This window comes from Mustelus asterias, chromosome 2 (genome assembly GCF_964213995.1).
Source record: "Mustelus asterias chromosome 2, sMusAst1.hap1.1, whole genome shotgun sequence".
Lineage (NCBI taxonomy): Eukaryota > Metazoa > Chordata > Chondrichthyes > Carcharhiniformes > Triakidae > Mustelus > Mustelus asterias.
In genome coordinates, this window is record NC_135802.1 from 1934930 (window position 1) to 1949174 (window position 14245).

At 56.8% G+C, this 14245-nt stretch overlaps 1 protein-coding gene across 1 annotated transcript in view; it reads right to left on the reverse strand.

Moving 5' to 3' along the window:
- The window catches only part of LOC144504318 (nuclear receptor-binding protein 2-like), a 135885-nt gene that overhangs the window by 59915 nt on the left and 61725 nt on the right, over positions 1–14245 (reverse strand). The window contains exons 6-8 of the mRNA XM_078229473.1: positions 11024–11118; positions 9803–9826; positions 1790–1873 (exon numbers count right to left, since the gene is read on the reverse strand). Coding sequence (XP_078085599.1) covers positions 1790–1873; positions 9803–9826; positions 11024–11118 — 203 coding nt within the window. The remainder of the gene's footprint in view (positions 1–1789; positions 1874–9802; positions 9827–11023; positions 11119–14245) is intronic.

Consider the following 14245-nt stretch of genomic DNA (forward strand, 5'->3'; position numbering starts at 1 on the left):
GGGGACAGTGATGTGTGTGGGTAGTGGGGGGGGGGGGTGGATAAGGGGGACAGTGATGTGTGTGGGTAGTGGGGGGGGTGGATAAGGGGGACAGTGATGTGTGTGGGTAGTTGGGGGGGGGGTGGATAAGGGGGACAGTGATGTGTGTGGGTAGTGGGGGGGGTGGATAAGGGGGACAGTGATGTGTGTGGGTAGTGGGGGGGGGGGTGGATAAGGGGGACAGTGATGTGTGTGGGTAGTGGGGAGGGGTGGATAAGGGGGACAGTGATGTGTGTGGGTAGTGGGGGGGTGATGGATAAGGGGGACAGTGATGTGTGTGGGTAGTGGGGGGGGGGGTGGACAAGAGGGACAGTAATGTGTGTGGGTAGTGGGGGTGGTGGATAAGGGGGACAGTGATGTGTGTGGGTAGTGGGGGGGGTGGATAAGGGGGACAGTGATGTGTGTGGGTAGTGGGGGGGGGGGGTGGTTAAGGGGGACAGTGATGTGTGTGGGTAATGTGGGGGGGTTGATAAGGGGGACAGTGATGTGTGTGGGTAGTGGGGGGGGGTGGATAAGGGGGACAGTGATGTGTGTGGGTAGTGGGGGGGGCGGATAAGTGGGACAGTGATGTGTGTGGGTAGTGGGGGGAGCGATCTGACACGGGCACGCTTTTTCCAATTGTTTTCTAACTGCGCATGCACAGTTCAGAGCTCCGATCGTTCCGGCCGCGCTAAGCCCCGCCCACAGCGCGAATGGGACTGGAGATGGCTGAGTGGGTATGGGGGCACCTGAAAGCAGGTTTTCAAGTCGGATCTGAATTCGCCCAGATTCAGCACTTAGAATGAAAATGGTAAAATCAGGCCCATACTCACACTCACACTCACACCACTCACACTCACACTCACACCACTCACACTCACATCACTCACACTCACATCACTCACACTCACATCACTCACACTCACGCCACTCACACCACTCACACACACACTCACACTCACACACACCACTCACACTCACACCACTCACACCACTCACACTCACATCACTCACACTCACATCACTCACACTCACGCCACTCACACCACTCACACACACACTCACACTCACACACACCACTCACACTCACACCACTCATACTCTCACTCACACCACTCACACTCACACCACTCACACTCACACTCACACCACTCACACTCACCACTCACACTCACACCACTCACACTCACACCACTCACACTCACACCCACACCACTCCACTCACACTCACTCCACTCACACTCACTCCACTCACACCACACACACCACTCACACTCACACCACTCACACTCACACCACTCACACTCACACCACTCACACTCACACTACTCACACTCACACACACACACACACTCACACTCACTCACACTCACACACCACTCACACACACTCACACACACTCACACTCACACTCACTCACACTCACACTCACACCACTCACACTCACACCACTCACACTCACACTCACACCACTCACACTCACACCACTCACACTCACACCACTCACACTCACACCACTCACACTCACACCACTCACACACACACTCACTCACACTCACACCACTCACACACTCACTCACACACACACTCACTCACACTCACACCACTCACACACTCACTCACACACACACTCACTCACACACACACTCACTCACACACACACACACACTCACTCATTCACACTCACTCATTCACACGTATACTCAAACACACACACTCTCACGCACACTTACACACTCACACTCACACACACTCACACACACACATTTACCTCCATACTCCGGTGCAAAGAAGTGTTGAATCTTCTGCTCCACTCTGGGGCTCCTGAGCGAGTTCCTCGGAGATTCAGCAATAACTGGGAGTAGAAGCAGAACAGTAACCATCCGCTCTCCAGAAATTCACTGAGACGGCATCAAAACAACAAGGTTCATATTCTCCTAACCAAAGAGGAGGCTGTCTCAGGAGAGATGCTGCCCCTGACAGTCCCCTGGTCACTGCGAGTTTACGAGCTGCCGACAGCCAGACTGGGCTCAGACATCCCATAGAACCATAGAAAATTACAGCTCAGAAACAGGCCTTTTGGCCCTTCTTGTCTGTGCCGAACCATTTTATGCCGAGTCCCACTGACCTGCACTTGGACCATATCCCTCCACACCCCTCTCATCCATGAACCCGTCCAAGTTTTTCTTAAATGTTAAAAGTGACCCCGCATTGACCACTTTATCCGGCAGCTCATTCCACACTCCCACCACTCTCTGTGTGAAGAAGCCCCCCCTAATATTCCCTTTAAACTTTTCTCCTTTCACCCTTAACCCATGCCCTCTGGTTTTTTTCTCCCCGAGCCTCAGTGGAAAAAGCCTGCTTGCATTCACTCTATCTATACCCATCAAAATCTTATACACCTCTATCAAATCTCCCCTCAATCTTCTACGCTCCAGGGAATAAAGTCCCAACCTATTCAATCTCTCTCTGTAACTCAGCTTCTCAAGTCCCGGCAACATCCTTGTGAACCTTCTCTGCACTCTTTCAATCTTATTTACATCCTTCCTGTAACTAGGTGACCAAAACTGTACACAATACTTCAAATTCGGCCCCACCAATGCCTTATATAACCTTACCATAACACTCCAACTTTTATACTCGATACTCCGATTTATAAAGGCCAATGTACCAAAGGCACTCTTTACGACCCTATCCACCTGTGACGTCACTTTTAGGGAATTCTGTACCTGTATTCCCAGATCCCTCTGTTCAACTGCACTCTTCAGAGTCCTACCATTTACCCTGTACGTTCTACTTTGGTTTGTCCTTCCAAAGTGCAATATCTCACACTTGTCTGCGTTAAATTCCATTTGCCATTTTTCAGCCCATTCAGAGTATATCTTTGAGGGTAACGCTCTGTCTGCCCTGCAAGTTACCATCATGACGTGGACTCTGGGTAACTGCACTGCCATGATGTGGAGATGCCGGCGTTGGACTGGGGTGAACACAGTAAGAAGTCTCACAACACCAGGTTAAAGTCCAACAGGTTTATTTGGTAACACGAGCTTTCGGAGCGCTGCTCCTTCATCAGGTAAGTGAGCAGTTGTGTTCACAAACAGGGCATAAACAGACATAAACTCAATTTACAGAATAATGGTTGGAATGCGAGTCTTTACAGGTAAACAAGTCTTAAAGGTACAGACAATGTGAGTGGAGAGAGGGTTAAGCACAGGTTAAAGAGATGTGTATTGTCTCCAGACAGGACATTAGTGAGATTTTGCAAGCCCAGGTGGGGGTTACAGATAGTGTGACATGAACCCAAGATCCCGGTTGAGGTCTGGGACTGTCCTGTCCCCATGGCAGGAACACCAAGGCTGTGGGCAGTGTGACCCACACAATGAGGAAAGGCTATTCCCTGTGATGGGATCTCAGAGCCCACCCAGGTCCTGGTGCTGAGAGACAGAAGCTATCAGAGCGCAAATCTCTTCCCCATTCGGAACCTGCCGTCACTCAGAAGCCTTCCTGTGCCTCCCGCGATGGATCCCCCTCATCGCCCTCCACACAATCCTCACCACAGGAGATGTGCTGCTGGTCCACCTCCTCCCCTGCCTCCCCCCTGCCACCCCCCTGCTTCCTCCCCTCCACCTCCTCCCCTGCCACCCCCCCGCCTCCTCCCCCCCCGCCTCCCCCCTGCTTCCTCCCCCCTGCTTCCTCCCCCCGCCTCCTCCCCTCCACCTCCTCCCCTGCCTCCCCCCCGCCTCCTCCCCCCCACCTCCCCTCTGCTTCCTCACCCTGCCTCCCCTCTGCTTCCTCCCCCCGCCTCCTCCCCTCCACCTCCTCCCCTGCCTCCCCCCCCGCCTCCCCTCTGCTTCCTCCCCCCGCCTGCCCCCTGCTTCCTCCCCTCCACCTCCTCCCCTGCCACCCCCCCGCCTCCTCCCCCCCACCTCCCCTCTGCTTCCTCACCCTGCCTCCCCTCTGCTTCCTCCCCCCGCCTCCTCCCCCCCACCTCCTCCTCTGCCACCCCCCTGCCTCCTCCCCCCCGCCTCCCCTCTGCTTCCTCACCTTGCCTCCCCTCTGCTTCCTCACCTTGCCTCCCCTCTGCTTCCTCCCCCCGCCTCCTCCCCCCCACCTCCTCCTCTGCCACCCCCCTGCCTCCTCCCCCCGCCTCCCCCCCGCCACCTCCCCCCGCCGCCTCCCCCCTGCGTCCCCCCCTGCCTCCCCCCTGCCTCTCCCCGCCTTCCTCCCTGCCTCCCCCCACCTTCCCCCCCTGCCAGCTCCCTGCCCCCGTTGCAGCGCCAGGTTACGGAGGGCGCACAGACCACAATGACCCGTGATACTGGGGGGCTCCAGTTGGTCACAGCATCAGAACTGGACCTTCAGAATGATAATTATCCACTCCACCAGCCTGTGAGTTTCAGCACAATCCTCACCCGCTCTCTGCTGCCCTCTGTCACTGTCACACAGGCATCAGCAGCCAGACCCAGAGGGGGCACCCCCTGTCCCAGAGGAGCCAGCCCTGGAGGCACTGTGCTCCCTTAAATACCTCCGGTATGTGAGAGCGGCCAAGGACGTAGCTGTCGTGGACACTCCCCGGGACTCTCCCCGGGACACTCCCCGGGACACTCCCCGGGACACTCGACACACTCCCCGGGACACTCCCCAGGACACTCCCCGGCACACTCCCCGGGACTCTCCCCGGGACACTCGACACACTCCGCGGGACACTCCCCAGGACACTCCCCGGGACACTCCCCGGGACACTCCCCGGGACACTCCCCGGGACACTCCCCGGGACACTCCCCGGGACACTCCCCGGCACACTCCCCGGCACACTCCCCGGGACACTCCCCGGGACACTCCCCGGGACACTCCCCGGGACACTCCCCGGGACACTCGACACACTCCCCGGGACACTCCCCGGGACACTCCCCGGCACACTCCCCGGGACACACCCCGGGACACTCGACACACTCCCCGGGACTCTCCCCAGGACACTCCCCGGCACACTCCCCGGGACACTCGACACACTCCCCGGGACACTCCCCGGCACACTCCCCGGGACTCTCCCCAGGACAGTCCCCGGGACACTCCCCGGGACACTGGGCACACTCCCCGGGACACTCGACACACTCCCCGGGACTCTCCCCAGGACACTCCCTGGCACACTCCCCGGGACACTCCCCGGGACACTCCCCGGGACACTCCCCAGGACACTCCCCGGGACACTCCCCGGCACACTCCCCGGGACACTCGACACACTCCCCGGCACACTCCCCGGGACACTCCCCGGGACACTCGACACACTCCCCGGGACACTCCCCGGGACACTCGACACACTCCCCGGGACACTCCCCGGGACACTCCCCGGGACACTCCCCGGCACACTTCCCGGGACACTCCCCGGGACACTCCCCGGGACATTCCCCGGGACACTCCCCGGGACACTCGACACACTCGACACACTCCCCGGGTCACTCCCCGGGACACTCCCCGGGACACTCGACACACTCCCCGGCACACTCCCCGGGACACTCCCCGGGACACTCCCCAGGACACTCCCCGGGACACACGACACACTCCCCGGGACACTCGACACACTCCCCGGGACACTCCCCGGCACACTCCCCAGGACACTCCCCGGGACACTCGACACACTCCCCGGCACACTCCCCAGGACACTCCCCGGCACACTCCCCAGGACACTCCCCGGCACACTCCCCAGGACACTCCCCGGCACACTCCCCGGGACACTCCCCGGGACACTCCCCGGGACACTCCCCGGGACACTCCCCGGGACACTCGACACACTCCCCGGGACTCTCCCCGGGACACTCGACACACTCCCCGGCACACTCCCCGGGACACTCGACACACTCCCCGGCACACTCCCCGGGACACTCAACACACTCCCCGGGACACTCCACGGGACACTCCCCGGGACACTCAACACACTCCCCAGTATACTCGACACACTCCCCGGGACACTCGACACACTCCCCGGGACACTCCCCGGGACACTCGACACACTCCCCGGGACACTCCCCGGGACACTCGACACACTCCCCGGGACACTCCCCGGGACACTCGACACACTCCCTGGGACACTTTCCGGGGACACTCGACACACTCCCCGGACACTCCCCGGGACACTCCCCAGGGCACTCGACACACTCTCCGGGACACTCCCCGGGACACTTTGCAGGACACTCCCCGGGACACTCCCCAGGACACTCGACACACTCCCCGGGACACTCGACACACTCCCCGGGACACTCGACACACTCCCCGGGACACTCGACACACTCCCCGGGACACTCGACACACTCCCCGGGACACTCCCCGGGACACTCGACACACTCCCCGGGACACTCGACACACTCCCCGGGACACTCGACACACTCCCCGGGACACTCCCCGGGACACTCCCCGGGACACTCGACACACTCCCCGGGACACTCGACACACTCCCCGGGACACTCGACACACTCCCCGGGACACTCCCCGGGACACTCCCCGGGACACTCGACACACTCCCCGGGTCACTCCCCGGGACACTCCCGGGACACTCCCCGGGACACACCCCGGGGCACTCGACACACTCCCCGGGACACTCGACACACTCCCCGGGTCACTCCCCGGGACACTCCCGGGACACTCCCCGGGACACTCCCCGGGACACTCGACACACTCCCCGGGTCACTCCCCGGCACACTCCCCGGGACACTCCCCGGGACACTCGACACACTCCCCGGGACACTCCCCGGGACACTGGGCACACTCCCCGGGACACTCGACACACTCCCCGGGACACTCCCCGGGACACTGGGCACACTCCCCGGGACACTGGGCACACTCCCCGGGACACTCCCCGGGACACTCCCCGGGACACTCCCCGGGACACTCCCCGGGACACTCGACACACTCCCCGGGACACTCCCCGGGACACTCCCCGGGACACTCCCCGGGACACTCCCCAGGGCACTCGACACACTCTCCGGGACACTCCCCGGGACACTTTGCAGGACACTCCCCGGGACACTCCCCCAGGACACTCGACACACTCCCCGGGACACTCGACACACTCCCCGGGACACTCGACACACTCCCCGGGACACTCCCCGGGACACTCCCCGGGACACTCCCCGGGACACTCCCCGGGACACTCGACACACTCCCCGGGACACTCCCCGGGACACTCGACACACTCCCCGGGACACTCCCCGGGACACTTGACACACTCCCTGGGACACTTTCCGGGGACACTCGACACACTCCCCGGACACTCCCCGGGACACTCCCCAGGGCACTCGACACACTCTCCGGGACACTCCCCGGGACACTTTGCAGGACACTCCCCGGGACACTCCCCAGGACACTCGACACACTCCCCGGGACACTCGACACACTCCCCGGGACACTCCCCGGGACACTCGACACACTCCCCGGGACACTCGACACACTCCCCGGGACACTCCCCGGGACACTCGACACACTCCCCGGGACACTCGACACACTCCCCGGGACACTCGACACACTCCCCGGGACACTCCCCGGGACACTCCCCGGGACACTCCCCGGGACACTCGACACACTCCCCGGGTCACTCCCCGGGACACTCCCGGGACACTCCCCGGGACAGTCCCCGGGGCACTCGACACACTCCCCGGGGCACTCGACACACTCCCCGGGTCACTCCCCGGGACACTCCCGGGACACTCCCCGGGACACTCCCCGGGACACTCGACACACTCCCTGGGTCACTCCCCGGGACACTCCCCGGGACACTCCCCGGGACACTCGACACACTCCCCGGGACACTTGACACACTCCCCGGGACACTCGACACACTCCCCGGGACACTGGGCACACTCCCCGGGACACTCCCCGGGACACTCCCCGGGACACTCCCCGGGACACTCCCCGGGACACTCCCCGGGACACTCGACACACTCCCCGGGACACTCCCCGGCACACTCCTTGGGATACTCCCTGGGACACTGGGCACACTCCCCGGGACACTCGACACATTCCCCGGGTCACTCCCCGGGACACTGGGCACACTCCCCGGGACACTCCCCGGGACACTGGGCACACTCCCCGGGACACTCCCCGGGACACTCCCCGGGACACTGGGCACACTCCCCGGGACACTCCCCGGGACACTGGGCACACTCCCCGGGACACTCGACACACTCCCCGGGACACTCCCCGGGACACTGGGCACACTCCCTGGGACACTGGGCACACTCCCCGGGACACTCGACACACTCCCCGGGACACTCCCCGGGACACTGGGCACACTCCCCGGGACACTCCCCGGGACACTCCCCGGGACACTGGGCACACTCCCCGGGACACTCGACACACTCCCCGGGACACTCCCCGGGACACTGGGCACACTCCCTGGGACACTGGGCACACTCCCCGGGACACTCGACACACTCCCCGGGACACTCCCCGGCATACTCCCTGGGACACTCAAAGAACAAAGAAAATTACAGCACAGGAACAGGCCCTTCGGCCCTCCAAGTCTGCACCGACCCTGCTGCCCGACTGAACTAAAACCCCCTGCCCTTCCGGGAACCATATCCCTCTATTCCCATCCTATTCATGTACTTGTCAAGACGCCCCTTAAAAGTCACTACCGTATCCGCTTCCACTATCATCCCCGGAAACGGGTTCCAGGCACCCACTACTCTGTGTAAAAAATCTGCCTCGTACATCTCCTTTAAACCTGTGCCCCCGAGGAATTGACTCTTCCACCCTGGGAAAAAGCTTCTGACTATCCACTCTGTCCATGCCTCTCATAATCTTGTAGACTTCTATCAGGTCTCCCCTCAACCTCCGTCGTTCCAGTGAGAACAAACCAAGTTTCTCCAACCTCTCCTCATAGCTAATGCCCTCCATACCAGGCAACATCCTGGTAAATCTTTTCTGTACCCTCTCCAAAGCCTCCACATCCTTCTGGTAGTGTGGCGACCAGAATTGAACACTATATTCCAAGTGCGGCCTAACTAAGGTTCTATAAAGCTGCAACATGACTTGCCAATTTTTAAACTCAATACCCCGGCCGATGAAGGCAAGCATGCCGTATGCCTTCTTGACTACCTTCTCCACCTGCATTGCCACTTTCAGTGACCTGTGTACCTGTACACCCAGATCCCTCTGCCTATCAATACTCTTCAGGGTTCTGCCATTTACTGTATATTTCCTATCTGTATTAGACCTTCCAAAATGCATTACCTCACATCTGTCCGGATTAAGGCCTGTTCCTGGGCTGTAATTTTCTTTGTTCTTTGTTCTTAGCACGGATATTCATGGCAGATGATGGATTCTTGAACTCTTGGGATCAAGGGTTATGGGAATGGGACAGAAAAATGGAGTTGCGATTGGGAGGTAGTACTATTGCCGGAATGTTTTTAGGGCCCATCGCCTTTGCAGTATCCAGTGCCTCCAACCGCTTCTTGATATCACGGGGAGTGAATCGAATTGGCTGGAGACTGGCAGCTGAGATGCTGGGACCACTGGAGGAGGCCGAGTTGGATCATCCACTCGGCACTCTGGCTGAAGATTGCTGCGAATATCTTTTGCACTGAGTGCTGGGCTCCTCCATCGTTGAGGATGGGGATATTTGTGGAGCCTCCTCCAGTGGGTTGTTTAATTGTCCACCACCATTCAGGACTGGATGTGGAAGGACTGCAAGTCAATGAGTGACTGTCTTCAGCGATCAATAATCAGAAATAAAAACATGAACCTGAATAAATCTAATAAATCTGAATAAATAATGATATCTGCTACTCACCGTTAATAAACATCCTGTGCCACACTGTCACCACCAGGGAGTCCCGCAGTAGAGAGAGAGAAAGAGAGGGAAATGTACAAGTATTTCACTCTGTTATATTCCCAGATTCCATCTGATTTTCTTTATCTTAAACCCTTTAACCATTGAGGAGATGAGTGAAGTCCCTGGGGGGTAGGTGATGATATAGGACGGGTTTTACAGGTTAGCAGATTGAGGGGTCAAACAGTGGCCCAGACAGTGTAAACCCAACAAATTCCATCGCCAAACTTTTCCTCCCTTCCAGCTGGCAGAGTCTTCTGATCTCACTGATGGCTCACCCCCGCCCCCCCCCCCCCACCCCCCTCCAAACCTCCCCCCAAACCCCACCCCCCCCCCTCACGGTTTGTTCCCTGGCAGCAGAAGGGGTGCAGCATGCAAAGCCCCGTAGACATCAGCGGGACTGGAAGATCCAGTGCTGGCCAATGATGGGCCGCCTCCAGCATTGTGGGGACTGGGGGGGGGGTAAACGATGCCTTGTGCGTGAAGGAAATAAGTGACTCGGTATCTCTGCTGCCAACAGCAATTCACCAAGACACCACACTGCAGATACTAAAGCAGATTTACAAATCCTAACTGGTGATTTCTACGTCGCTGGGATACAACATGAAGCACTCAACTCAAGAATGATTGGGCAGCGTGAACTCTGACCTTTCATAGAAACTAGAAGCAGGAGGAGGCCATTTGGCCCTTTGAGCCACTCTGATCATGGATGATCATCGAATTCAACATCCTGATCCCCCCTTCCTCCCATATCTCTTGATCCCTTTAGCCCCAAGAGCTAAATCTAATTTCTTCCTGAAATCACACAACGTTTTGGCCTCAACTACATTCTGTGGGAGTGAATTCCACACATTCACCACCCTCTGGGTGAAGAAATTTCTCCTCACCTCAGTTCTAAAAGGTTTCCCCCTTATCCTCAGACTCTGACTCCACTCGGTTTTAGTGATTGGGCAGTATAAATTCTGACCTTTCCCCTCAGTTTGAGTCTGAGTGAGAGAATGGACAGTGTGAACTCTGACCTTTCCAGTTGGGGACAGTTGTGTTCAGTTGGACTCTATAGACTCTATAGACCCTCAGCCCTTTCCCCACAAAACATGACCCCAAACAACCAGACCCTTCTGACCCTGACCCAAACCGCCGCTCCTTCCTGGGACAAAGCAGGTTAAGGGAGAGAGTTGTTACCTGCTCCGATCTTGATGAGTCCATTGTGTTGAATGAAGATTGTGTCACAGGTCAGGGTCCCATGAATAAGGGGAGGCTCCCAGGAATGTAGGTAACTGGAATTGAAAACAGAATCAGGCGTGACTCTCTGCCAATACAGCTCTCTCTGTCCATGGGGAAAAAAGGCTAGAATTTACCAGCCCTTCATGCCGGCGGGATTCTCCCGCTCTCCCTGCAGTGAATGGAGATTTGACTGAGCACCAAACTCTCTGCCCTCGCTTACCCTTGCAGCGAGGCGTGAATGGCCAGAAAAGTCCAGCCAAAATGTTCAACCCCCTCTTCCAACATCCTTCCAAGTTTAACCGCAATTCCTTCTGGGTGGCACAGTGGTTAGCACTGCTGCCTCACAGCACCAGGGACCCGGGTTCGATTCCCGGCTCGGGTCACTGTCTGTGTGGAGTTTGCACGTTCTCCCCGTATCTGCGTGGGTTTCCTCCGGGTGCTCCGGTTTCCTCACACAGTCTGAAGGACGTGCTGGTTAGGGTGCATTGACCATGCTAAATTCTCCCTCAGTGTACCCGAACAGGTGCCGGAGTGTGGCGACTAGGGGATTTTCACAGTAACTTCATTGCAGTGTTAATGTAACACTTGTTACTTGTTACTTGTGACAATAATAAATAAACTTAAAACTTAAACTTCTGTACACAGTATAAAATCCCTCCTGACCATTTCCTTCATTTCTTCCTGGGATGATTGTGGTTCTGGCTGTTTGGATTTTGAAATTAAGCTGAACTATATGTCTGATTTGGTTTCATAAAATCATAGACTCCCTACAGTGCAAAAAGAGGCCATTCGGCCCACTGAGTCTGCATCGACCACAATCCCACCCAGACCCTATCCTCATAACCCCGTGTATTTACCCTAGCTAATCCCCCTGACACTGAAGGGCAATTTACCATGGCCAATCCACCTAACCCGCACATCTTTGGACTGTGAGTGGAAACTGGAGCACCCGGAGGAAACCCACGCAGACATGGGGAGAACATGCAGACTCCACACAGTGACCCAAACCAGGAATTGAACCGGGGTCCCTGGCGCTGTGAGGCAGCAGTGCTAACCACTGTGCCACCGTGCTGCCCCGGGTCCCTGGCGCTGTGAGGTAGCAGTGCCAACCACTGTGCCACCGTGCTGCCCCGGGTCCCTGGCGCTGTGAGGTAGCAGTGCCAACCACTGTGCCACCGTGCTGCCGTGTGGTTTGCGGTAGTCATGTGACCTCTGCCATGAGGAAAAATCAGTTCAATGTGGACTGACTGAGGAAGCTGCTGGTATCAGGCGTGGATTCAGAATAATATTTTAAAACCTGATGCTGCTACAGAAAGGCCTCAGCTCGGAAAGGCACCTGTTAAATACCACAGAAAGAGAGCAGGAAGCAGTGGGTGGGATTTTCCACGTTACCCGCTGCGTGTCTCACAGCGGTGCAGCCCACCATTGGCTGACAGCGGAATCCTCTGGATCCAACGGCTTTCCCATTGATTGCATCCCTCACCGCAGTGAAACCCACGGCAGGGTGCGCCATTGGAGGGACCTGAAGAGCCTGCCTGTGGAACGAGCCAGAATGTTCCGGCCGGTGTGTGATTGCAGTGATACACTTCACAGAATCACCTGAATCGGGGAAGATAAAAGCAGATCAAATATTCTTAGGCACACAAGAGCCCTCAGTGAGGGCTTGATTTGATTTTGATTTGATTTGATTGAACCTTCCCTTCTCTATGAACGGTATGCTTTGTCTGTATAGCGCGCAAGGAACAATACTTTTCACTGCATCCCACTACATGTGACAATAATAAATATACTTTCTTCTGTTTGATCTTCCTCTGGACAACCGGGAGGGGTGGGGGGTGGTCTAGATTTGGCAGTACCACTCTTATTTTTGGAGGGGACATGTCTACTTTGTACCATCAGCATCTTGCTTTTTAGTGCTTCCCACTGATTTATCCTCGATCAGTGCTGTCCAGTCCACCTCAGCCAAGTCCCTTCTCATTCCCGCAAAATTTTCCTTCCGCCAGTTCAAAAATTTTACTCTTTGCCTTTTTCCATGGAAATAATAAATGTAAGGGAATTGTGATCACCAGGCAATGTTAAAGCTTCTGCACTGATGTGCTGGGGCTCCTCGAGCAGTCAGGGTGGGGATTTACAAATCCACTGATAATTAAGTGCATGCTGGAGTTGTGAGGGTGGCTGTTACTGACTGAGGAAAGGTTAGGTTATTATTCATCAACATAAGAACAGGTTTGCACCTGGGTCAAGGTGGATAGAAGGAGAGGGGGTTTGGTTTTGTGAAGAACGCGATGTTAATGAGAGACCGGCTCTGGCTTTTTCCCAAACTGGATGAGAATGCGTCGATATGATGGTTGTAGAGCTGCCTCCTCTGATTAATTATTTAATTTTCCACTGCCATTTCCTTCCAGTCCTCCCACCTGAGGAGACTGTGGAATCCCACATAGAACAGTACAGCACAGAACAGGCCCTTCGGCCCACGATGTTGTGCCGAGCTTTGTCTGAAACCCAGATCAAGCTATTTCCTCCCTATCATCCCGAAGTACTCCATGTGCCTATCCAATAGCTTCTTAAATGTTCCTAAAGTTTCTGACTCCACTATCCCTGCAGGCAGTCCATTCCACACCCCAACCACTCTCTGAGTAAAAAACCTACCTCGGACATCCTTCCTATATCTCCCACCACGAACCCTATAGTTATGCCCCCTTGTAATAACTCCATCCACCCGAGGAAATAGTCTTTGAACGTTCACTCTATCTATCCCCTTCATCATTTTATAAACCTCTATCAAGTCTCCTCTCAACCTCCTCCGCTCCAAAGAGAAAAGCCCAAGTTCCCTCAACCTTTCCTCATAAGACCTACCCTCCAAACCAGGCAGCATCCTGGTAAATCTCCTCTGCACTCTTTCCAGTGTCTCCACATCCTTCTTATAGTGAGGTGACCAGAACTGCACACAATATTCCAAATGTGGTCTCACCAAGGTCCTGTACAGCTGCAGCATAACCCCACGGCTCTTAAACTCAAACCCCCTGTTAATGAACGCCAACACACTATAGGCCTTCTTCACAGCTCTATCCACTTGAGTGGCAACCTTCAGAGATCTGTGGATATGAATCCCAAGATCTCTCTGTTCCTCCACATTCTTCAGAACCCTACCTTTGACCCTGTAATCCACATTTAAATTTG